A 24,610-nucleotide genomic window follows, 5' to 3' on the forward strand; every position below is an offset into this window, starting at 1 on the left:
GAACTTTAATTAAAATCCAATCTCCCTTAAGTACCCTCTCTGCTTTGACACAGATACTGAGTCATCAGTGTTTATTATAAAATCAGGGCAAAAATACATTTAATACTTCTGTGCTTCCTCTTTGACAGTCAGCTTGAAACAATACACATAGTCGTTGCGGCAACCGACCACAAGAGATTGTTCATACACCACTGGGGATGAAAACAGCTCCCCAGGTAGAGTGTGTGAGGCCAGCATTTGTCCATTTTGACCATCCAGGATCCAAACTGTGCCGTCTGTAGAGGCCACGCCCACAAGGATCCCCCTCCTGCCCATGGCAGAGCCGTCAAACACACACGGAGTGGAGTACACCTTGCCTGATGTCTCGAACGTCCAAACTAAAGAGCCATCGGCACAGTTTAAACAGTACAGGTGACCGTCATGTGATCCACACAGAAGCCTCTGCTGGTCTGGTGTGACACATGGAGAGGAGAAGACTGGTCCCTTTGTTAAATACTGCCACATCTGTAGAAAAATACAAGACTCATGTTTGGGTATGACAGTATTTTACAGCTGCTTTGGGCTCAATTTTCACAACAGAATTTCGATTTGTAATAGTTCAAATTCTTGAGAATTTAGTCCTGGTTGATTTGGCAACACTTGTACTAACTGTGGTAACAGCAGGTGTGATATAACACTACAGGTCCCAGAGCTGTGGCAGCAAACAGCCCTGTAGCAGCTGAGAAGTACAACAGCTGCAGAAAATCTTGGGTGAGCATTATCACTTAACTTGATACAGCTTTAACACAGCTGTAGTGAAGTGAAGAGTAAACAGTGAAGCTGGATAACATGAATGCATTGTTTTCTTTGAATCCCTCGTGTGTGTGAAGACACTGTTCACTGCAAGAATGACAGACTCCGCCACTAAGAATGTAAATACATTGAATGGCTATGTCTACTAACAATAAACAGCACTGACAACAGGGTTTGATTTCATGAAAGTCTTAACTTTGACACAGAAGGCTACAGTCTTAATTTTGGCCTCAAAATCTAACGCAGCACACACAATGAAAACTCTGCATCAAATTAGGTGCAGAAGATTAATCAGAAACTATAAAATACATACATAGTGAAGAAATACACCAGTCTAAGTTCTGCTTCTCACCAGTTCCCCCTTGTTACTGAAGCAGCAGATGTTTCCGTCCACTGAGCCGATCGCAACAAGACCAGAGGAGCTGTTTGGTGATGAGAAGAACGGGACGTCTCTACAGTGAGACCACAGGACCTCTCCACTGTCCTGAGAAAGAGAAACAGATCAGTCAAACTACACGTTTGACCCTCCCATTAGCAGGTACAGTGCAGGTACCAAAAATACCTGTCATTCAGCAAAATGACTTAAGTTTGAGATTATGTTCACTCACAGGGTTGAGACAGAGCAGGTGACCTCCCAGTGACGCCACATACAGCTGTCTGAGGGAGGGCTGGAGGTAGGGGGAGGAGAACACAGCCCTGCCGCCACAGTGATGCTTCCAAACACACTGCTGGAGCTAAAAACACAAAACTGTAACTTTATCAAACCCTGGAGGGGAAATAAAGTTGGCCACCCATTACAAAAGATACACAAGTCAGAAAAGTGTTGTATATCAATCTGTACGTTTTCTGAATCTTTGAAGACAGTGTCTCTTCATGTCAAACACACTCACCTCCGGGTTCAGGGCGTAAACGTGCCCGTCGTGTGAACCCACAATCATCCAGACCTGTGTGTTGATCCACAGCAGGACAGCTCTTCACAGCATCTCCTGTCTCAAATATCCACCGTGTCTCTCCGGAAGCAGCGCACAAGAAATACACACAGCCATCGTAGCAACCTGGGAAAATATCAAAATAAACCTTAAGGACAGTAAGCAACTGTTAAGTATCGCAACAAGATACTTAGAGAACTGATACTGACCTATAACCACCAGAGTCCCGCAGCGAGACACAGCAGCTGACGCCTCGATTCTGTCCCCGAGGACTCGCTCCCACAGAAGGCTCCCAGTGTCCAGGTCTAAAGCCTGAATCCTGTGAGAGTGTGAGCCGATGAACACAGTTGTTTTGGTCACATCTGACCTCTGATCTGTTCTTTTGTGGACTAGAAGCACTGGGGAGGCATCCACACATCTGCCTGTATCTGAGGACCAGCTCAGACTCAGGTCTAGAACATCACCTCTCCCTTTCTCACTTGAATCTTTTCGTCTCACTGCATCGGCTGGAGGTTTTCACCCATCTCTTCATTGCCGGTTTTCATTTCTATCACCTCACCTCCTCGTCCTATAACTTTAACAGCCCGTTTCTCCCCCTGCGGCCTCTCTCCTGCTGTAGACTCTTTGCGTTCTCTCTTTGCTAAGAAAACAGAGGGGGCATCAGCGTGCCGTTTCTTGGCCTCAAGAAGCGATGGCGTGCTGTTCTCAAGCGGTGGCATCAGTGTCACCCTGGCAACATAGCGCAGGACATCAGAAAAGGTCCCGTCGAGTATGACCTCCAAAAGCCCTGGAGAGGTGACTCCCACAGCGGTGAGGATGTCTTCACAGAGGTGCAGCGCCTTCAGAGAATCTCCTCCACTCAACAGGAAGTTGGACTCCTCGTCAACGGTCACATCTTCAGCAAAACCTAAAGTACTCTGTTGATAGCGGGGGCACGATTTTGAGTATGAACACATGCAGACAACAAGGTATCTAAATGTGCAGCTGTGTGACGTACCTGCCAAAAGGACCGAAGAGTTTGCTTTAGTTTGCTGAAATCTCCCTGTGAAGACTCCAAACACTGTCTCTGTCTTTGGTATATTTTCATAAGTGCCTCCATATCCACTTTGCCTGGCAAGAAACAATCATTAGAATTCCCAAAATGATGAGTGAATGAGCTGTTTTGTTTCCTCTGGAGTGACCCGTGTCCAGTGCTCACCATGTGGAGTCAGGCATAAGGCTGGGACCAGCACCAGCGTGTCAGGAACGCTGTAAGACGGCAGGAGCAGAGACAGCTGGTTCACAATCAGTCTGCTCAGGCCTCCGTCCATGCCGCTCGTCTCCTCTTCCTGGTGGTGCTTCACAGGAGAAGGGGGGTCTTCTTGATGCTGAGCGAAAGGCGAGTGTGATTTTCCCACACGCTCCTGTACAGATGGGAGAGGAGAAGCTGCTTTCTGGTCTCCAGATGCAGACGCCACGACAAAAGCGAGCAGTCGAAAGCCTTCGTACAAACCCACAGCGCACGCCTCCACCTGAGGCAGACTCAGTATGAGCTGGAGGAGAGGAGATAAAACATAAAGTATTTCTACCATCCACATAGTCAGTAGATAAGTATTCAAGGTGTTGACCCATGATCCTTTGCTGGCGACAAAAGCAACACTCAGGAAGATACTTGGTTATTTAAAGTCCAACTGACCTCCTCCTTTCCTGATAAAAAGGTGTTTTTTTTATTTAACCTGTGTGTTTGGATTGTTGACCTATACAAACCAGCTCACCATTGTATTGCTATCTTTTCATAGAAATAAATACTTGCAATTAAGGAAGAAGCAGAGACTTTCATTACTGAAAAGTAACCCCATGACTATTTATCAATTACCAATATCAATTACTGCTTTGTTTGAACTTTTTAATATCTATGCATTTTACTGCTTTCTCCTAGTTTTTATTTCACTGTCGTTATTTATAAGTTTTAATGATTTTCTTTTGTCTGTGTATCTGATGCTGGACAGACAATTATTGCTCAAGTAATGGCCATTTAAAGTTGCACTAATCCCTATTTTAACAGTGGATGAAATGAATAGATGTAATGTAAAAAGGTGGTGGATGTAACCAGAAAAGTGCTATATAAATGCATTTAGAGAGAAATATCATTCAACTCTGCAGTCCTGCTTTATGGAGCATTTTAGCTTCTTTCAACTCACTGTTTTGGTTTTAGGGGCATCTCTCAAGAGCAGCGCTGAGTGTATGCCACCTGCTCAGCTTCTGGCTGGTGAGCACTTTTTTTCACAGGAATTGGTGAAGACCAAAATAAAGTTGAAAGAAGGACTTACATTTGCAAGGAGGGCACAAACACAGCTCCAAATGATTGCTAATGCTGCTCCTCTCCTGGCTTTAGCAGGTTACAGTTTGCAAGTGTTGGGTTTGTTGTTTGTTGCACTGACCCCAAGTGGCCAAAGAACTCAACTGTTACTGTTTTAACTTCAGCTAATGATCATACATCCCTCTCTTGACTGAGGAACATCTACAGGCCTTAAAACTTTACATAAACTCTGTTGTTGAGATACAACAGCAAAACCAGTAGTATTCTCTACATTAGTGCTTCCTTCAGTAGATTCTGATGGATCATCATTAACTTTTTATCACCTCTGATGTGTGCATTTTAATGTTAGTACAGTAGATTTATCAAAAACACTTTACCTGTTGCAAGTTGTCCAAGTTCACCCGTTTTCCGTGTCGTTTTATCAGTCTGTCTCTCCGTCCCAGGTACAACAGCTGTGTGTCTTTAACATTCACCCAGTCTCCAGTAGCTCTCATTGTCCCGGGGGTAACAGCCTCTTCATCATCCAGGAGACACACTCTGTCCTTTCCACCTGTACCAAAGATCATATAGATTTAGTTCACTGAAATATGATGTGTGTGTGTGTGTCAGTGAGATCTTCCTCACCTATGAACAGCTGTCCCTCACCCTCGGTAACAACGCAGCCATGTTCATCTCTGACTTCCACCACCGTGTCCATCAGAGGAGCCCCGAGAGGCACTGAGGACACCATGCTGGAAGGTCTGTAATGTTAAATAAAGTTGTGTTAACTACAGCTAAAATTAAGGTGTAGATTTAATAAATAGTTTTAAACAGGTAGACTCACGGGTTGCTGGACTGCAGCAGAGACTGTGGTATTTTGTAGCAGCAGGCCCAGCAGGACACCTCAGTGATACCATAGATATTGTAGATGTGGGTTTTGTTGTCCTTGTGCTTCCAGCTCCTCAGCAGAGCTGGCGAGGGACAGGCCTCTCCACCCAGAGCCAACACCCGCAGCGAAGAGACTGAAGACAGCACCTCCTGTTTTAGGATACGATGCCCGAAGCGGCTGAGTAGAGTGGGTGTGACCTACAGAAACAAGAAAATACCACATTATAGTGACCAAAAAGATTTTCAAGCAAAATAAGTCTCTAATAAATTGACTCTTGCCTGTAGGACGGTCGTCTTGTGATTCTTGAACAGCACTTGAGCCAGTCTATTTGGCACTTTCTTGATCACAGATGGGATAATGAGGAGCTGTGCCCCAGATGATAAGGCCAGGAAAATATCCACCACAGAGGGGTCAAAGGTTAAGGGTGAAGCCAGGAAAACCACATCATCTGCACTCATCTGGAACAACGATCTGAGAAAAGAGAGGTGGAGAACTTTTGAAAATGTATCAAAGTAATACTCTAGAGCAACAGAGACAAAAAGGTATGAATACTGACCTCAGATGTAGTATATTGGGGAGTATACACTTGTGTGGTACCCTTACAATCTTAGGAAAGCCAGTTGTTCCAGATGTGTGCAGCACATATGCCAAGTCCCTGTGCCCAGAGGCCTTTTCCACCACAGCTGTACCACAGAGGTCAGCACCATCTGCCTTCTGGGCTACACTTTGTTGTGTCTCTGGTTTGTGGGCAGCGACTGGCAGCAGTTTGACACGAATCAGGGTAAGTTTAAACTTGGGCAACACCACACACACCTCCGCAGATATGTGTTTGACGAGAGCTGTCTGGAAACGCTTGATGGGAAAAGGAAAGAAAATCAATGTAAATATTTGTACAAAGTACTGGACCCTGGTCGTGTTATCTTAGCATAGGACAACTAAATTAGGTCTGTGTTTCAGGCCCACGATAAAGCTGTTTCAATGCAACAGGATAATTTGCAATGCACAAAAGGAGACGGTGCACAGGGGTGGAAGTGTCAGGTGGAGAGAATAGAGAATATCATTGCTCATAACAAGCATATCCAGCCATGATTTCTCTGATGCTTCTATGTTTTTTTCCCTCAATCCTGAAAGAAACAATATTTCATTTAGCTGAACACAAATATGTCTATATGTAGATACTGTGTTGTTTTTCACAGTTTTATATTTGTGTATATATTAATACAATAAGAAATACTGAACCTGCAGGAGGTCAGTCTTCACAGCACAATATTTGAGGCCGCACAGGTTCATGACTCTGGCAGAGAGAAGTCCTGGAGCTTCTGGGTCCAGTGGGACATAGGCAGCAGGAGACTGCAGGATCCTGGCAGAACAGCACAGAATAATCCGTGGTTCATAATGAACATTAAAAACATGTAATGGTATAGTGAAGTTATTCTCGGCACACACTCACACATACACTGACCAGATGCTGTGCATTTGCATAGTTCAGTAACAACAGTGAACTCACCCCAGGATCCACACAGGGACCAACAAGTCATCACTACAATACAGCCCGATAACGCCGTTACTGGGAGAGCAGCTCTCCCGAAAAATATCAGACAGTTCACCGGCGAGTTTAAGCACATCTCTGTACAGCAGAGACACCGACTGGTCATCATAATATGTCACAGCTGTCCTGTCAGAGTGCACAGAGGCAGCGGCGGATACAAGCTCCTGCAGCGTCCCTGCCGCCATACTGATGAGCGGTTCACGGACCGCTTCCTCTCTTTCTGTTGCTGCCGAAACCTGACAAAAATGTACAAAACATACTCTCCGTCATAGTTATTCAGTTCAGGTGGAATAGTTTTTTTTAAAAAGCCAGACTGACCATGTATGTCGACTGAAGATGACGCATACGTGAAAAAGACGTCACAATCATGGTTCTTCATGCCAGTGTCGGTGATTCCGAAGTGTCCCCAAATACTGATATACAAACCACAAAAACGTGGCTTTGTGGTTGTTTTTCGTGCGCCAGCTCATCTAGGCAGTATGGCGGAAAGACGTAGTTTGTTTCAAACATGTTTACTTGTGGTATTTAACTATCTACCCATTAAATATTGCTACAATTACCTGTTTGCTAAATAATGCTACACAGAATCAATGTTGACACGGAAAATATTCACGCTACGTTATCGGTCCAAACGTGAGCACCACTACTATAAAAAAAAACCTAAAAGTTTTGTCTTTGTATTTTAAATGTGATTTGTCCTTTAATTGAAATATTCAAACGCGCTTTTCCGATAACTACAATTTCCCAGTAGCATTGAAGGCGCCGCGTGTCCGCTGTCCAATCACCTTTCGGTATTTTGTGAAAGACGAATTTTGAACCCGAAAGCGCCTTTCTTTCTCTTCAATTAGCTGAATTACTTTTCACCATCTATCGACACCAACAACTAGTATTTTATATTCAGCATGGACGTGCATTTACAGAAACAACTGCATGACAATTGTTTCAACTACAAAAGGGCACTGGCTCGAATCATAGACAAGGTATGTTGTGCTTGTCGCTCTAGCGACGGTAACGTTAGCCTAAGTGCGGGCTAGCTAATGTTAGCTTATGTCAGCTTGAAAGATGTATTGTAAAGATGTAGAAAAACGAGTGTGCTAACCTCTGCAATTGTTTTCAACAGTATTCAAAACTCCAATACTATGACGGGGGGGTAGAGGTGGACCTTGGCGGTACAAAAATCCAAAGTAAGTTTACAAAGCTATTATGATATCGTTTCCGTCAGTGGGTGAATACAAGTTATTGTCGCTGCACCGTAACATAAACACAACGTTACAGAAACGAATAAAGTTGCTGACACTTTACAGACCAAAGCTGTTAGTCAGTGAACTTGATAGATTAATCAGTAATGAATGAAATGTGAGTTTCCGCCGTCCTGTTTCTTGTCTCTGCAGTTCAGTATTTGTTTTGCAGCCTGGTCTCATTGTGTATCTTTTCTGTTACTCTTTGCACGGTGAAGCACTTGAAAAGTACATGGGGCTGTCAAAAAAGGAGCTGAACAAGCTGGAATCAAAGGTCTGGGTCGCTATAAATACACTCTGCAGTCACACATGACACAAAAGCACATTACAGAGCAGTTTTATGTGATAGTTTTTATGCCAGCAAACATTATAATTGAGCATTTGTCTTCTTCTCAGAGCCTGACAGATTTGAGAGAGGAATCATTACGAGGTAAGAATCAATCACCTCAAATGGTAATTTACAGAGATGTTTATGAATTGTGAATTTCATCTAATTACTTCGATATTTCTTCCACCACAGCGCAGGACATTACACGGAACTCTCTGGTAAATATATTATTTATTTATTATTTACCAAACAGTTCTGTCTTGAAAATAATATCATCTTAAATTCATTATTGTTTTCAACAGATGGACTTCACACATCCAGATTTTGGAGCTGATGAGACTCGTGTATCCTCTGGCCAGTTTTCTGGGGACGACGATGGTAAGAAAGAGAGAGTTAGGGTTAGGGTTAGAACATGACTTGGAAGGATCAGCTATGGCAGGCACTTACATTAAGTAAGTTTTATTTGTGGGCACAAGTTGAAGTAATATATCATTTCCCTACAGGGATGTCTAGAAGTGACTCGACTCAGCTGACTGTGAGTTCATTGGATGAGAGTCAGAAAAGCTTTTCTGAAACGGAGCTCCAGCCTGAGGACCAAGATGAGCAACTGGAAATGACTCTGAGAAGTCGTGGCAGCACTTTGGTGGAGCTCTACCCCAGCATGATCAGTCGAATAGAAAGGGCCTGGCATCGGCAGAATGTCTCTGAGGCCGCAGACTCAGTGCTGAGGAGGTACCGCAGGTGGCGGCAGCAGCCGAACAGAGGCAGTCTAAACAACACCTTTGTTGTCACACTGAGGCACACCAATAGCAACCCAAGAAAGCTGACCAGCAGGATGATGCTCAAGGAGAACTCTGAGAAAGGACTGGTTGTGAGGACTCAATCTGTCTCTCGCTCTCCTTTGCAGATAGTAACCAATCTGCAGGCTCTGCAAGCACAGCAGCTGTCTCCTGAGAGGGAGAGAGGCCCGCTGAGAAGAGAGCAGCACCAGCCTATCCTAGCAATGGACCTCTCTGGTTCTTTTGAGACATTTAAACCACGAGAGATCTCATTGAATGAGACCTTTACTGTGTCTGAAGTGTCCCAGCTGGGGGACCAGCCCCGCACTTACGCTGCCAGTCCTTCACGAGCTTGCTATACCTCTGCAAAAGCATCATTGGACCTGTCTCAGAGGTCTAAAAGGCTTTCCCTCTCTGAGCAGGCTGTTGGGTGCTCTGCATATGTAGCAGAAACCACTGCTGTCAAAGAAAGACCTGATATCTATGGCTCCCCAGTCAGGCAGAGTCCCTTAAAAGCAAGGATGCTGACCAGCCTCAGTAGATCACCTCACTCCTTTTCCAGAAGTCCCAACCAATATTCTGTGGAAAGCTTTTCCAGAGAGCCTATAAGGCCCAGATCTGTGTCCACTTTTCTGTCCTCCCCTCCACAAAAGCCTCTTGTGCCATTGAGGATGCTCTCCCCTCAAGACTCCCATCTCTCCCTCCAGCCACAAATGGGTTCACCTCAGTCAGTCACAGCAGAGGGTCGCCTCAGGCTCCGGCGGCACCTTTCCTTTGACTCCTCCCTGCCATCGATGCGCAGCACCTACTCACCAAAGAAGCTTGACGAGGACTTTCTAAAACTCTACCACAAGTTCGTCTGCCAGAATAAATCATCTTTCTTCAATGGCCATCCCTGCCGTCTCTGTGCTAGAACCTCTGAGGCCAGCAGGGGCCACTCTTCCTCAGCTTTGGCAGCTCTCGCTTTGTCGCCTCACCGCTCCGTCCTGAGGAAACGACACAGGGACTTAGGCTGGGGCGGCCATCCCCAGTCCAAACGCTTCAGGGACGAGTACTGCTCATCTTCCCCGGGATCCAAACGACATGGGAATGAGATGCTGAGGCGCTGTCTCTCTCCATCTGAGCTGTCTCACGATGACCACTCCCATAACTCCAGTAAATACAGCGTGTTTAACAAATTCGGCATTCAGCAGCGCTCGGCAGATGCACATCAGGAAGCCTGGATGAGACGGGGCCAACCTGTATCTGTAGCTGAGTTTTCGGGCCTGGGTAAGCCTCTTCTGTCAAACACTGTACAACATAGAACCTATTATTTCAGCTCTGTCTGCTGCTAAATCAGCTCCATTTGTTTTTCCAGGAGATTCACTTGAGAGCAGCAAAGCAAATGGCTACTCCCCCAGGTAATTCAACAAATTAATATGTGCTATATGTATTCCCCAGAATTCTTGCATTCTCTTAATCCCCCTCTCCTCTTCCCCTAATATCTGCAGAAAATGGTGAACACGGATGACAAATCCTGTCCACAGAGGTTCTCCAACAAATCCCAGAGTGGAAAACGATTCATAGTTTGTCATGTAAGAAATGTCAAAGTATCATGTAGCTGTGTAATGTTACAAATATTTGGTGAGAAGTGGATTAGTAAAGTTCAGAAGTTCACAGAATGGGTGACAATGGACGTGGGTATTTCTCAGATGGTTCAGTCTGAGCTCAGGAAATCGTTTACTTGATTGCAATGCCACTGTAGAGACATTAAAGCTCAAACTGGTCTTTGCTTTCCATCCTAGTTAGTGTTTCTTATTTTTTTTATCAATGCTGTTAAAACCATTGATTACATACTGTTGTTCAGTTACATTTTAAAATTTTTGTGTTGTGGTGCCTCATTAAGTTAAGTTAATACAGCACCATGTTTAATTCTTGTAATATACTTTCATTATTAAAATAAAAGTGAATTTCAATGTGAATATATGGAAAAAAATCACTTTCAAAACGTTCTCATTGCAGTTATCCTGTTTATTATTTTTCCATTATTTTCATGTAACATTAAAACAACAACAGTCCACCTGTCAAGACCCAAAACAAAAGAGCATAGTGGTTAATTTTAGACAAAGGTACAAAAGTTGATTAAGTTGATTAGGAAAATAAAGACAATTTCACTTTTTGGTCACTAGCCTTGTGCGCTTTTGTGATACGGCAAATTCTATCTAATGCTCACATTTGTTAAGGCTTGGAATGTGAAAATATGTGAAACTAGTTTTAAGACTGAAATTGCATTTACATAGTAATCTTCACAAAAAAAAGCATCAGTGTTGTGTGGTCAGATGTGCACCTGTAATCGCACCTTTCAGTGACATCAGGATGTAGTGAACAGCAGACTGCAGCAATGTGAAACTACAGCCACTGGAGGTCATCAAAAGCAACATTACCAACTGCTGCTGAAGCATCTGAGCAGGAAAAAGACCCTTTGCAAGAAAAAACGTAGTCGTGTAATTCCAACATAGTGAAATGCCAGACCATTTCTTATCCAGTCTATAGGAAACATTTCATTAACACATGGGAACTTGCAGTGAGTTGACAGTGCTGCTCTAACTATGGCTGGTCAAGGTGCTGGTACAGCGGTCACCACTCCAGCTCCACTGGATACTTCCCAGTCAGGCAGGCAGTACAGTGGCCCACTCTCTTGCTGGACTTGTTACTGGAGCTGATCATCTTGTCTTTCTCCTGGTAGTGAGGCAATTCCCTCCTGGACAGCTGATAGCAGGCCCTCCACAGTCAGATACTGAACACTGTCCTGCACCTACACAACAGTTGAAGTCTTAATTGTGATGCATGCTTAGCCTTAATTTTGCTCTGATATGTGGATTTATTCAGAGGAACTGTCAGAGATATTATTTTCAAATGTGAGAATAGACCATAGACCACTGACAGTATGACTGTGTTAGCACGTACCAATGTATCCAGCAATGTCCTTAAACTCTGGCTTGTTGGCGATGAGCTCTTCCTTGGTTGGAATATTGATGCCCATGTAGCAGGGGAACTTTATTGGTGGAGAGGCCACTCTGATATGGACCTGTAAAGGGGTTAATACAGGTCAGTGTTTTTAAATCAATGTCACATTCAGGTTGGCAGAGGTAGCACGTGTCATCATCTATGGGCAGAGGCCAACACCTGAATGTCTCAGAGTGATGGTTGTTCAATCTAATATTTTTGGTCTTAACAAATTAAATTGAATTCACAGACAAATTAGGACAAATGAAGACGTTAAGCTGTAGATAGAAAACAGTCATTTTGAGGATTTGACAACTTTCACTAGTGTAAAAAAATTACTGATGAGGCAAATGTGTTATAGCACAGGAAAACATGTAACACTGATTTACTTGCCTCATCTTTGAGTATTCAAACAGTGGTTTCCAATTTCAAGCAGAATAATTTATTTCCTGCTTTAAAAGCAAAACTTCAATGTGATTAATCAGTCAGATCCTGACATTTCTCATCTTGTTATCAATATAGTTAATTAGATGATAGTTTAGACAAGTCAGCTTGCTTTTATCACTCAATATACTGGCCTTGCTCAATGGTTAATAAGCCTAATATCATATTTCATAAAAGTGTAATAGTTTCTCCTGACATTAGCTGAGGTGCTCTTTATGGCAGGTGAGGTGGTGTACCTCCACTATAAACACTGGTTTATTTCAAGTCATTTTTAGAAGGCATGAAGAGGTATAATTAGCCAGTTTTTCACAAAAACGCAAGATTATAGAAAGCGCTATTTTGTTTAGCATAAATTTTATCCCCGCTTTCCTGTTCGTTTTAATATCTCTGTACCTCTCAGATTTATCATGCCATTCTCTGAGGGGGTCCTGCTCACCAGGTCAGGAACCACAGGAGGAACATTGTGTACTGCATGTCACCACATACAGAGCATGAGCATGTAACATCATAAGTCAACAAACCTCAGTGGCACCAGCTTCCTTGAGCAGTTTTATAATGGGAGAGATGGTGTTGCCTCTGACAATCGAGTCATCAATTAGCACCACTCGTTTTCCAGCAAAATTGTCCGTCAGTGCTCCAAACTTCTTGGCAACTCCGAGCTGCCTCAAACGGGTATTTGGTTGAATGAATGTTCTGCCAACATAGCGGTTCTTACACAAAACCTCAATGTATGGCAGCCCAGACTGTAAGAGGAGGACAACAGAGAAAAGCGTGAGGACAGAGGGTCCATCAGGAGGAGGGTGTGTGTGTGTGTGTGTGTGTGTGTGTGATGTCATTTCTTTACAGGGTTGTAGACAGACCTGCTGAGCATAGCCCAGTGCAGCAGGCGTCGCAGACTCTGGCACAGTGCTGACTACATCCGCGTCTGTTGGAGCCTCAATGGCTAACTGCCGACCACAGCGCTGCCTCACAGTATAGACCATCTGTCCTGCAGTACATATATATTAGGTACTGATCATGCAGCACACTTTCACTTTAAGTATTTCAATAATTCTATTAGTGGTAGAGTATTAGAAATAGTGATACATGTTAATTTATTCATACCTTCAAAAATAGAGTCTGGTCTGGCAAAATAAACATATTCAAATATGCAGAAGGCAGGGAGGTCTCCCTCAGGGCGAGGCACAACACTCAGAGACTTGATTCCATGTTTGGATATCTGGACTATCTCTCCTGGTAAGACCTCTCTGTAATACCTGAGAACCAGGAGAGACATGAAAATGGTCGGTGCTAAAATTAAGGTAAGATAGGATGAATCTTTATTAATCCCACAGCGGGAGATGTGCAGTAAGAAATCATATTGGTAGTAAAAACATACTTTGCACCGATGGACTGAAAACTGCAGGACTCTGATGACACAACCCACCCCTCAGTGTCCTCCTCTTCAGCAGCTGACCAAAGGGACAAAGAATGAAGTTAATCATCCCCCAGTTTATATATCTGACCTCTGACGAAATCAAAGGCTGGCCTGGGACATAAAAAGCTCTCTGGCTGGAACACTGATAACCTCTCATAAGGCCTGTTCTTTATCAATAGTAGAAGTTAAGGGCTTCTGAGGAAAATGTGTCTGTGTTCATCATATTCAGTCTGATGTAACTGTCACATGTAAAAAAACATGTTAAGAATACCTGGACTGTGTAGTTTAGAGATGGGAACAAGCCGTCCAATGCAGAGAGGTCGATTTCCATACGGGTCACGCACGGCATAGATGACATCTTTGAACATCACCAACAGTGAGTATGATGTTGGGGTCTCACTCATGAGGTTTTTAATTCTGTAACCCACCCCCAGAAAAAAGGCAGTTATTAAAATAATATGTAGAAAATGGTCAACATCACACAAAGAATTATATCATGGCACTGACCTGGCAACCCAGTCTGGTGCATCCAGCTCCTCCATAGGTGGAGTGAGCGCCAGCAGTTGGGTGATGAGTTCGCTGTCTGAGCTGGTGGAGAGGCCTACACCATGGCGCATCACCTGCATGGCACATTTACGACAAGTGACTTGGAGGGTTAATTTCTTATTACACTAGCTTCTGCATAAACACGACTCAACACATAGCACCCAGAAAGGACCATTTATATGCACCAGACTCAGTGTGGGGAAAGCAGAGGGTCATCCTCACCTTTTTCCGCAGGGCATGAGCGTTAACTAGCTCTCCATTGTGTGCTACAGCAATCTTGCCATGCAGTGTATCCACCACAAAGGGCTGGCAGTTCTGCAGTTCTGAAATCCCAGTGGTTGAATAACGTGTGTGACAAATGCCAAGGTTACCATAGCGCAGTTTCAGAAGAGCCTCGGGCGGGAAGGCAGTGCTCACTAATCCCATTCCCTAAGAAACATGAGGAGAGGAATGAGTGAGACGTGTTTTCACTTGCACAAGCTGCACAAGTAATGAATCAACAGTAAGATGCAGCATGGTATAAAGTGGAAAAACAGGCACCTGATAAAGCTTTAAAACAAACAAACATGGCCTTACATAGCCATTACAATGTTCAATGTAATTGTGCTGAGCTGTGTTAGTGTGCACGTGTGTGACTTCTATAGTGTGAGTTACACTACGCTTCTGGGTAATTACTGAAGGTGCCTCTGCTCATCATTTACTGTTACCTTGTGGGCTGTGTATATAGGTGGACAGGCTCCATTACTTGTAACAATCCCAGCACTTTCCTGACCCCTGAGTGGACACAAACAGTCACATGTAAATTGTAACAGTGTAAATGAATGATCCTTCAGTCTCTGCGAGTTTAAACACAAATAAACTTGTTCAATTCTAAAAGCTTGTTATGAGCCTTCAGGCAAATTAAACTGGTTTGATTAGGGCAAAATGAGGCAGCAATGAAAAGCAAAAAAAAAAAAAAGCAGAAACGTCTGCTTTTCTGCTGTGGAGCTGCCATGTGGGGAGAGTCTTCTTGCTGCAGTTTCAGCCTATTTACCAAGCTGCTTCTCAGATTACAGTTGGTCCCGCCCCCTCAGCACAGAGCTTAAGCCAGTGGTGAGGCTGCTTTTCTGCATGGAGGCGTTGCTTTCAGGCTTAACCGCCTGGTTGCCTAGGGAACCGGGCAGCAGAGACAGACGGGCTGGGGAAAAGAAAGCGTTTCCAGGTCAGCTCAAACATGGAGAGAGGAGCAGAGAGACAAAGAGGAGGTGATATGGAGGTGGTGGAGGAGAAAGGCTCAGTGGAGAGGCAGTGGGGGGAGGCAGAGGTGCTGGCTCTCATGACAGTGTGGGACGAGGTGGGAGCTCAGCACGTAGCTGAGAACAGAATCACATTTGAGCTGATCTCAGAGCGCCTGAGGAGGCTCAGTGTTGTGCGCAGCTGGTGGGAGTGTCAGGCCAAGTGCAGGAGCCTGGGACTTCAGAACAGGAAGCCTGACGCAGCAGCAGGCACTTCAGCAAACTACAGCCCAGGAGTGGATGGAAGGCCGGTGGAGGGCTGGGAGGAAGAGGTGGAGGATGTGGGTAATCAAAGAGGAATCTACCCCTCTTCAGTCACTACCCCAATACAGGAAGGTAAATTTAGGTTTAACCCCAACTCTGGCTCTGATTATCACAACATATGACAACACATTTTAATATTTTAAGTAAACTTAAAGAAAGCATCTCAGTGAAACTATTTTAGGCCTGAAACTAAAACAAGAGCACTTATTATGGAATATAACTTTTTCTTGCTCTAAAAATTGTAGCTGCAATGTGAAGTCAGGCTGAATTAAACATTTTTATACAAGATCCATCTTTTTAAAAATCAATCTAAAGATCATATCGTGTGTGCAGGAATCAAGAGTCGAATCCATCGAGCTCTACCTTACACTCCAACTGTGGCTGAAGAAGGGGGCCGCCACTGGACAGATGACGAGGTGCGAGCACTGCTGTGTGTTTGGGCTGACCGGCGTATTCGAGAGCGCTTGAAATGCACGCTACGCAACAAGTCCATCTTCCAAGAGATGGCCCGCCAGATGCAAAGAAACTTTGGGGTGGTGCGCAACTGGAAACAATGTCGAACAAAATACAAGAACTTGAAATATGACTACAAGACGGCCAAAAGCGCCCACGCCGCTGGGGGCAGCACCGCAGGAGGCCCGGGGAAGTACATGAAGTTCTTTGACGAGGTAGAAGCCATTCTGCTGGACCGTGGCCTAGGAAAATGGGACAATGGAAATGCACAAGAGGTTGTATGATGGAGAAGAAGTGGCAGCAGGGAGGCTACAAACACCAGCAGGCCACACGGCACAGACGACTTCCTCAGAGAGTGAGGTGGTCATAGAAATTGATGATGGTACGTATTCAGTCTGCAAAGCCTATAGTAGTTTGGTATTCAAGGTTGAAAGGATCAATCACTTTTTTATTGTTTTATTTCCAGATGACAACAGTGATGATTACGATATGGACGGAGACATGGAACCAAAGAGGAGAGGAACAGGTACGCCGCATCAAATCACCAGGGCAGGTCACACTGTATGTAATTATTTCTTTCCTTAATCTATTTTTATCCACTCCAGATGTCCATCTGACAGATCCATCCAGCTCTGACCAGTTCCATGTGGTCACAGTGTCGGACACAGGTCGAAACTGGAGTGACCAGGAGGTGCGAGCGCTGATTCAAGTCTGGTCAGATGAGCGTGTGTGCAGGCAGCTGGAGAGCTCGACCAGAAAGAGAGACATCTTCGTTCAGATCTCCAACAGGTTAATGCAGCAGGGCATCGAACGAGACTGGAAACAGTGCCACACCAAATACAAAAACCTCAAGTACCTTTACCGTTCCCTGCAGAGGGGTAAGACTGACGAAGCCGACCCAAGACGCCTTATGAGGTTCTATGACGAGGTGGACGCCATTATGAATCGCACGACTAATGGTTCGCCTCATGCAGTGGGACCTTCAGACCAGCAAACAAATTCAGGAGGACTTATGATATTGGATTGTGAGGAGAGAGATCACGTGGATATCTACTTGACAAAGGCCAACGCAGTGACTACAATGGTGGGAGGGATGGAGGAGAGAACTTGTAGTTCTGATTCGGTCTCGTCGATAAGCCTCGAGGTTACGACAAACAACGAAGAACCGAGGCTGCACACAGTTAAAGAGCATCGCTTGGATCAACAGCACAGATTAATGAGTGAGCCCCATATCATTATTTATTTATGTCTAGTGTGAAGGTGTTTGGTGAACTTATCTCCCAAACTTTAACCAGCTAAGTCAAACTTTTAAAAGGGTCAGTTCACCTAAATTGGAAAAAAAGTTAAAAGAAAAAATATCTCTGAAAAGTTTTTATAGGGCCCATTTTCTCTGTAGAAAGTGGACCCAGTGTGGATTTTTCTGAGACAGAAGGACGTTGTCTGTAGACAGAAATTTTCAATTGTACTTTTCTTTCAGTGTTGAAAGCACTATTCACCTTTACTACACTGAAAAAAAGGGAGAAATCGGAGACATGGCTATCTCAAAACCCGTTTAAATGAAAACAAATCTGCATGGTTGGATACTGGATGAAGTGACCCTTTAAACTTTAATTTAGAATCCCTCAAATAAGTAGGAAATGAAAGTATAATAGTGGTAGTATGTATGTATCGGGGTAGCATGAGATTTAGCAAACAATCTACCTCAAATAAAACTGTATAATGTCACAGCCTCTAGGTCTGCAAGTTATTCTTTAGTGTTGAAGCGGCTCTCAATATGTTTGTTTTCCTTTAAGAAGTCATAAGTCTGCTTGTCAAACTTCATTTGAACATTGTGTGAAAATAAGCTTTTGAGTTTAGACAGTGGCCTGTTGTCTTGTGACTTTTCTATATCTGTTGTTTGCAGACTCTTCTGAAACTAGGGTTGAAAGAGAGGACACCTACTCGGCAAACAGAGGAATGAAGAGGAAAGCTGTGGATCAAGGTTTGCAATGTGCCTCCCTCTGTAATCACTTTGCATGTCACATGACGTTCACAATTGACTGAAGCTTTAGTAATCACTGACTCAGTCCCATGATTTGCCATGGAGCCTCATAATGAAATTAAGAATAAAGGTACAGTTGTAACTGATAACAAAGGCACAACGCATGACTAAGTCCACTCTCAGGCAGAGAGAAAAAAAAACAAAACAAACAAACCTTGTATAAGCATTGCTTTTACAAATAACAGCATTCAAGTAATGTAGGGCTGATAACCTGAATCTGAAGTTAAACCTGACTTTATTCTTCTTTCCAGACCCCAAAGTCCACACTCCAGTGAAAAGACTGGACACTGGCTTGGACTTTGCTGATAACATGGAGGCCCAGTGTAAGGAAGAGCAGGATCACATCCCCATAATAAAAATCAATTCAGTCTGTTCAATGGCCTCCTCTAATCCATCTCCTGAGAGACAGGTAATAACTGCTAACCCCACGTGACAAGTAGTACGAAACATTACACAACCAACACTGTAGGAATCAGAGCTGCAACAATTCACTGATCAAAAGAACATTAATCAACTACTCTATTCTTAGAATTATTAACTATTTCAGGGTTTTTTTATTTTTTATTTTATGGACTAAATGATAAATTAAGAAAATAACCTGCAGATGATTTGAAAATTTAAAGAATTTTTTGTTACAGCTCTAGCAGGAATACAGAAATGATGCTGCTGTGCTGGAGGAAATAGTGTAAATTCACATTCATTATATATCTCTGCCCTGAGAGACAGGCTGAGTCTGTTCATCATCTTTTTGGAGCTGTAAGAAAACAAGTCCAATGATCAACGAGTTGATCGGTAGATAAAATAATTAAGAATTATTTTGATAATTGATTAGTCATTTTAGTCTTTTTTCATGTAATAATACCATCATCTTGTTCTCTGCTGATAATTAACTAAATATTAAATATTAGTTTGGAACTGTTGGTTAAACAGAACAAGCAACTACATGATCTCAGGCTGTGGTTAATTGATACTTTTTCTACTTTCTATCATTTTCTAGATAAAATGATTCATCAGCTAATTGAGAATAATCACCACTTTAATCAGTGATGAAAATAATTTTTTTCACCCCTTCATTTTTTTAGTATCTTAAAGTGCATTTATCTTTCAATATTGAATTTATGGTGACATGTATTACACCTAGTTTGGTGGTATACAACAGCAGTCCTTCTTTTCATTACTGGTTTGCTTTTTCATGCTTCTTTATTTTTCACTCTTTCTCATTCTCGCCTAAAAATCAATGTCACCTCGTGTCACGCGTTCAACACAGGCAGATTTTGTTGCGTTAAATTAAAGTCACGCAAACCAACACTTGTGATAGAGGCGTTGCTGGTCTCAGAAATACAAGACTTGCACTTGTCTAATTTTCTTCACTGCCAAAGCGTGACTTTGACATTTTAACCAAACTATTCTCTTGAACTTGTCATAAGAGATGAGATACTTTAGTCCACATAATGATCATTTTGTAGACTTACTAGGCTTCTTGTTTTGAATGAACAGTTGAGCCTGAACACTCCCATAATGTAGCTAACTTTATATAAATGACTTGAACAGAGCTTTTACTGTCTTTACCGGTTATATTTGTAACGCCAGTCACGTTACAAATGTACACACACCTTTCCGTTACTTACCTGTGCTGTAACGCCACCAGCCCCAGGGTTAAGACCTGAGCCACCTCCAACTGTGTGGGCCACTCTCCGGCGGCTACACACCCGAAAACCCCGCACTCTTCCCCGATACCGGACTCCTCGAACTCCATGCCGCTGTCGCTGTCTGTCCCGGTGGTTCTCCGCTAGCCCCGAGGGACAGTCTCTTCCTTGGTTGCCTGAGCTATGGGCGCGCGCGTGCGTCGGTGCGCGCGAGCCTGTATGCTGTTAAATCGTATTGGCCGAGCACGTGCCACTACCATACAACGTGGCTCATTAAAACAACAAAACCTCAGCTGACATCGTTGAAGTGGCCGTGAAATCTGGAAGTCCGATAAAAGCAACTTCGAGAAAAGAGAAAAAACCGTCAGTGCAGCTTTAACAGAACTACAGAGGCCACCATTACTGTTATAAAGTTATCAATGCGGAATTAATCATCTGTATTTGACGAAGCACGCGGTATTTGGCGATGATGAATACAACTAATCTTATCGATTCGGTCACGAGCCAAATGTTTTCTGTTGATGAAGTTTTTGATAAATCAATCTTCTTTTGAGATGGAAAGTGGGGGTAGTTAAGTATAAACCCTAAAAAGTTCGTCTCCTTGCTAATATTTGATGTTGGAGCGTCTTCCTCCCACGTGTTGATAATGCGCTGCTGTGATTGGTTGTCCGAATCAGTTGCGGGATGTGATTGGATGTCAGAGCACGTAAGACACACTCCTCTTCCCTCGCCCGCTGCCTCTGTATTTAACACCTTTACGAAAGTTGAGAAGTACTTTGGGGTCATTTGTGTTTTGTCTTTCAGAGCTGCCGGCTGTCAAAGAACACCACCATGGCCTCCACACCAGGTACGGTACGACAATGAATGCATATTTTTTGATCTTTAGTGAAATGTGAAGCCTTTAATTTGTCGTTTGTGTATGCGTGCTTTTAGAGCTGAAAATCGGCGAGAAGCTAAATGAGGGCAAAACGAAGCAGATATTTGAGCTGGTGGACCAGCCCGGACTGGTTCTGGTCCAGTCCAAAGACCAGATCACCGCGGGGAATGCAGTGAGGAAAGACCAAATGGAGGGCAAGGCTGCCATCGCCAACAAAACCACGAGCTGCGTGTTCAAGCTGCTTCAGGAATCCGGTAAAAAAAAAAAAAAAAAGACTATTCAAAGTTATTGCTACATGGGTGATGCACTGAACAGATATGCTGCCAGGTTAATGTGAGGGCTGGTGCAGGTCTGTCAGACTCACCCTGAGGAAACTTTCCCACATGTAGACACATTTTGGTATTGAGTGGATTAAAGCTAATTACTGTAGGATTAAGGTATTTTCTAAGCACTCTCGCACATATAAATTAATCCCACTGTAGTCTTTGTGGGCTCTTGAACTCATCACCTCTTTGACCCTGGTAATGTTTGAGGTAAGTGGTCAGTGAGGTGACTGCAATATTCAGAAGAAAGACGACCCTTGGCCCATTTACCTTTTTATGTTACAGCTATGGAGTAAATAAAATAATCTGTCAAATGCCTAATTTAGAATACATGGTCATATTTTGACCCATTTAATCAAAAAAAAATTAAATAAGAATCTAAAATTTAATCTTTGTGATGTGCAAGTGAAATTGTGACTTATTCATGTGTGCGTGTGCGCCTATTGCAGGGTTGTTTTTTTTTTGTTTGTTTGTTTTTTTTGTGCATGATCAACATGATCAACAACACATGCCAAGAACTGACAGAGCTACACACAAGTGTGACAAGAAATAGTGCAGACATGTTGGGACATAAGGTCCAGAAAGGCCTAGACTCTAAAATGACTCTCCACCTTGCTTTAATTTAGAAGTAATTGGCAAACTGTAACCCATATGCCATTCATGAGTGTGGCGTGTGTCAGCCAAGCTGTAGTAATGGCTGTCTTGTGACTTGAAACACTGCTGTGTTTAATTCACTAGTACGTGATCAACCACATCCTCCTCACTTAACCTCACATTTCTGGTTGAAGCTGCTCTGTGCTAACCTAAAACTCTTGTGTCTTTTTGAAAAACTATCTGTAATCCAAATCTTTACAAAAGGGTAAAGTTCCAAAACTTGGTTGCAGATGTGTTACTCCTCTATGTTCACCGCCTCTGATAGAGTCAAGAGGTTTGGATTTTTGAGTCCTAAGAGGGACTATCAGACAGCTGATATTAAATCTGCCCTGTTTTCCAGGTGTTAAGACTGCCTTTGTGAAGCAGCACTCGGACACAGCTTTCATCGCTGCCCACTGTGAAATGATTCCCATTGAGTGGGTGTGTCGCAGAGTGGCGACCGGATCCTTCCTCAAGAGGAATCCAGGAGTCAAAGAAGGCTACCGTTTCTCTCCACTGAAGATGGAGATGTTCTTTAAAGTGAGTGAGAAACCTGACCTTGAAGGCATCCCATGTATTTTCAGTCTTTAAAGTGTTGATCTCAGTAAATGTCAAATCCCATTCAACGATGATTCATTTCGCTCTCTGTTACAGGATGATGCCAACAATGATCCTCAGTGGTCAGAGGAGCAGCTGCTGGAGGCCAAGTTCTGTCTGTCTGGACTCACTATTGGTCAGTGTGAGGTGGACATCATGAATCGCAGCACTGTGGCCATCTTTGAGATTCTGGAGAGGGCCTGGGCCACTCAGAACTGCACACTGGTGGATATGAAGGTATGAGGAGCAGTGCTGCCCTCTGCTGCTTAATTTAGTATCTTAGTGTGACCACTTTTCCACTGAGCTCATTCAGCTGCTGTGCAGTTAATGACTGATCCTCTTTGCTTCATAGATCGAGTTTGGTGTCAATGTGAAAACTCAAGAGATTGTCCTTGCTGATGTGATTGACAACGATTCATGGAGGCTGTGGCCAGCTGGGGATCGAAGCCAGCAGAAAGACAAGCAGGTCAGGGCTTCTTCTTTGTCTTGCTGTTTGACTTTTGCACTGGATTATGATAAAAGCTGAAAAAAAAACTTTGTTTCTCCTCTTTTTAGGTGTACAGAGACCTTAAAGAAGTTACCCCAGAGGCCATGCAGATGGTGAAGAGGAACTTTGAGTGGGTCTCTGAAAGGGTCAAGGTACACTGAACCTAGCTTCCTAACCTAATCTTTATCAGGACAGGCTTTTGACTTCTGTTTACCTTTAATCACTTATTTTACTAGCATAGTTCAACATAAAGTAGTTATCTGAGCTTTGTTGCTTTACAGTGTTTTATCAGTTTTATCATTTACTATTTAATTCTTTAACACAATTCTTTCAGTTAGTTTGTGTGTGTTTTTTTTTTTTTTTTTAACCAGTTAGTTTTAAAAAAAAAAAAATTGAAAGAGGAAATAACACATTCTTTGTCATGGAAATGAAAAGTAGAGTTCATGAGAAATTTAAATGCAGTCTTACTCAACTCCACACAATCAGGGATTTTCCTGCCACAGCCTTGTTTGGTCTGGTATGACCAGAAGCTTGTAGAGCCTAATGGTCTCAAACTTTAGTTCAGCTTTTCAATGTTTCAGTGAGTCAGACTTTCTTAACTTTACCTCTGTTACATCACGATTAGCATTTATCAGTAATTTTCACATGTGGCCACAACTCAGCTAAAGTTACAGCATGACTTCAAGTGGACAAATGAACCAGGACTTCCATGGAGCATTAAGAGTTAGAGTGTGTGTGGTGGTGTGTGTCTTCAGCTGCTGCTGGAGTCCCAGGCCAGTGGAAGGGTGGTTGTCCTGATGGGCTCCACCTCGGACATGGCCCACTGTGAAAAAATCAAGAAGGCCTGTACTTCCTATGGGATCCCCTGCATCCTCAGAGTCACCTCAGCACACAAAGGTCCAGATGAGACACTGCGCATCAAAGCAGAATATGAAGGTGTGGTATTATCCTAATATAGGTGAATTCCTTTCTAGAAAAGTGGGTTTTGTTATCTGTTATATGTATATCTTTTTCCTTAGGTGACGGTGTGCCGACTGTGTTTGTGGCTGTGGCTGGCAGAAGTAATGGTCTTGGTCCAGTGATGTCTGGAAACACGGCTTATCCTGTTATCAACTGCCCACCTCTTACTCCAGACTGGGGTGCACAAGATGTGTGGTCATCCCTCCGTATGCCAAGTGGTAAGTATAGCTCCTCCTGTATTCTGCGCTGAATTATTAGTCACATGCAAGTTTATTCATCATCATCACTGAGCCTGTCTTTGTTTTTTCCCTCTGCAGGTCTTGGCTGCTCCACAATCCTCTCCCCTGAGGCCGCTGCTCAGTTTGTGGCGCAGATCTTTGGCCTGACCGATCACCGGGTGTGGTGCAAACTGAGGGCCTCAATGCTCAACACCTGGGTGTCTCTCAAGCTGGCTGACAAGAAGCTACAGGCCTGCAGCATCTGAAGTGGCTCAAGACCTCTTTGAGCCTAGTGTGCTCCTTTGGGGCTCCACTGTCTGTCAGTGCCATGTCTTTGTTTACCATTACAAACCCACTAACAGTAGATTCAATCTACATGTATTGTCCTCACACACATGAATCATTCCATTGAAAGATGAAGAAAATCATTAAAAGCTTCTTAATTAAATGCTTCTCTGGTTGTTTAATCACATTATTTCTGCACACCAATTTTGAAAAGGATAAAACTATTCAGTTAAAGCAATGGTTTGAGATTTTGGAAAATACACTCACTTTCTTTCAGTTACAATGAATTTGAAGCTACAGTCATGAGCTGCTTAGCGAACAGACTGGAAACAGAAATGGGGTGGCTTGGCTCTGTCTGAAGGTTAAAAAAATCCACCT

At 43.4% G+C, this 24,610-nt stretch overlaps 4 protein-coding genes across 5 annotated transcripts; 2 read left to right on the forward strand and 2 right to left on the reverse strand.

Moving 5' to 3' along the window:
• Nucleotides 1-54: 54 nt before the first annotated feature.
• On the reverse strand, nucleotides 55-6,866 carry aasdh (aminoadipate-semialdehyde dehydrogenase). The gene is given in 17 exon segments (XM_018670221.2): nucleotides 55-504; nucleotides 1,145-1,276; nucleotides 1,401-1,526; nucleotides 1,683-1,730; nucleotides 1,732-1,847; nucleotides 1,931-2,187; nucleotides 2,220-2,638; nucleotides 2,719-2,831; nucleotides 2,920-3,253; nucleotides 4,398-4,570; nucleotides 4,645-4,760; nucleotides 4,844-5,085; nucleotides 5,167-5,359; nucleotides 5,445-5,740; nucleotides 6,128-6,248; nucleotides 6,396-6,673; nucleotides 6,756-6,866. Coding segments are annotated over 17 exon segments (3,420 nt in total). The 5' UTR covers nucleotides 6,807-6,866; the 3' UTR covers nucleotides 55-99.
• Nucleotides 6,867-7,211: 345 nt separating this feature from the next.
• Nucleotides 7,212-10,565, forward strand: si:dkeyp-117h8.4 (uncharacterized protein LOC572032 homolog). Its single transcript, XM_018670216.2, has 9 exons — nucleotides 7,212-7,417; nucleotides 7,558-7,621; nucleotides 7,894-7,949; nucleotides 8,072-8,105; nucleotides 8,196-8,221; nucleotides 8,306-8,381; nucleotides 8,507-10,051; nucleotides 10,140-10,182; nucleotides 10,273-10,565. Exons 1-9 carry the CDS (start codon nucleotides 7,340-7,342, stop codon nucleotides 10,280-10,282), a joined length of 1,932 nt encoding a protein of 643 aa, XP_018525732.1. The 5' UTR covers nucleotides 7,212-7,339; the 3' UTR covers nucleotides 10,283-10,565.
• Nucleotides 10,566-10,771: 206 nt separating this feature from the next.
• Nucleotides 10,772-19,978, reverse strand: ppat (phosphoribosyl pyrophosphate amidotransferase). Its single transcript, XM_051077466.1, is given in 12 exon segments — nucleotides 10,772-11,497; nucleotides 11,499-11,565; nucleotides 11,725-11,849; nucleotides 12,733-12,954; nucleotides 13,072-13,199; nucleotides 13,316-13,467; nucleotides 13,590-13,662; nucleotides 13,900-14,045; nucleotides 14,136-14,248; nucleotides 14,397-14,603; nucleotides 14,882-14,948; nucleotides 19,835-19,978. Coding segments are annotated over 12 exon segments (1,527 nt in total). The 5' UTR covers nucleotides 19,963-19,978; the 3' UTR covers nucleotides 10,772-11,398.
• On the forward strand, nucleotides 16,284-24,395 carry paics (phosphoribosylaminoimidazole carboxylase, phosphoribosylaminoimidazole succinocarboxamide synthetase). 2 transcript variants are annotated; one of them, XM_051077465.1, is made up of 14 exons: nucleotides 16,284-16,547; nucleotides 16,632-16,691; nucleotides 16,771-17,385; nucleotides 18,069-18,146; nucleotides 18,458-18,615; nucleotides 20,657-20,699; nucleotides 20,786-20,983; nucleotides 22,047-22,225; nucleotides 22,340-22,519; nucleotides 22,635-22,748; nucleotides 22,838-22,921; nucleotides 23,525-23,705; nucleotides 23,789-23,947; nucleotides 24,047-24,395. In XM_051077465.1, the coding sequence occupies exons 1-14, from the start codon at nucleotides 16,424-16,426 to the stop codon at nucleotides 24,211-24,213; spliced, it is 2,340 nt and encodes a 779-aa protein (XP_050933422.1). In that variant the 5' UTR covers nucleotides 16,284-16,423; the 3' UTR covers nucleotides 24,214-24,395. The 2 variants fall into 2 exon arrangements, with proteins under 2 accessions (XP_050933422.1, XP_018525735.2); XM_018670219.2 differs by lacking the exons at nucleotides 16,284-16,547; nucleotides 16,632-16,691; nucleotides 16,771-17,385; nucleotides 18,069-18,146; nucleotides 18,458-18,615 and adding an exon at nucleotides 20,409-20,558.
• The last annotated feature ends 215 nt before the right edge of the window (nucleotides 24,396-24,610 follow it).

This window comes from Lates calcarifer, linkage group LG17, assembly GCF_001640805.2.
Source record: "Lates calcarifer isolate ASB-BC8 linkage group LG17, TLL_Latcal_v3, whole genome shotgun sequence".
In the NCBI taxonomy this organism is placed as follows: Eukaryota; Metazoa; Chordata; class Actinopteri; family Centropomidae; genus Lates; species Lates calcarifer.

Coding starts and splice junctions, on each gene's coding strand:
- si:dkeyp-117h8.4 (XM_018670216.2), top strand. CDS start 7,340: ATGGACGTGCATTTACAGAAACAACTGCATGACAATTGTTTCAACTAC. Junction 7,418..7,557: donor TGGCTCGAATCATAGACAAG/GTATGTTGTGCT, acceptor TGTTTTCAACAG/TATTCAAAACTCCAATACTA. Junction 7,622..7,893: donor TGGCGGTACAAAAATCCAAA/GTAAGTTTACAA, acceptor TGCACGGTGAAG/CACTTGAAAAGTACATGGGG.
- paics (XM_051077465.1), top strand. CDS start 16,424: ATGGAAATGCACAAGAGGTTGTATGATGGAGAAGAAGTGGCAGCAGGG. Junction 16,692..16,770: donor ACCAAAGAGGAGAGGAACAG/GTACGCCGCATC, acceptor TATCCACTCCAG/ATGTCCATCTGACAGATCCA. Junction 23,948..24,046: donor ATCCCTCCGTATGCCAAGTG/GTAAGTATAGCT, acceptor TTCCCTCTGCAG/GTCTTGGCTGCTCCACAATC.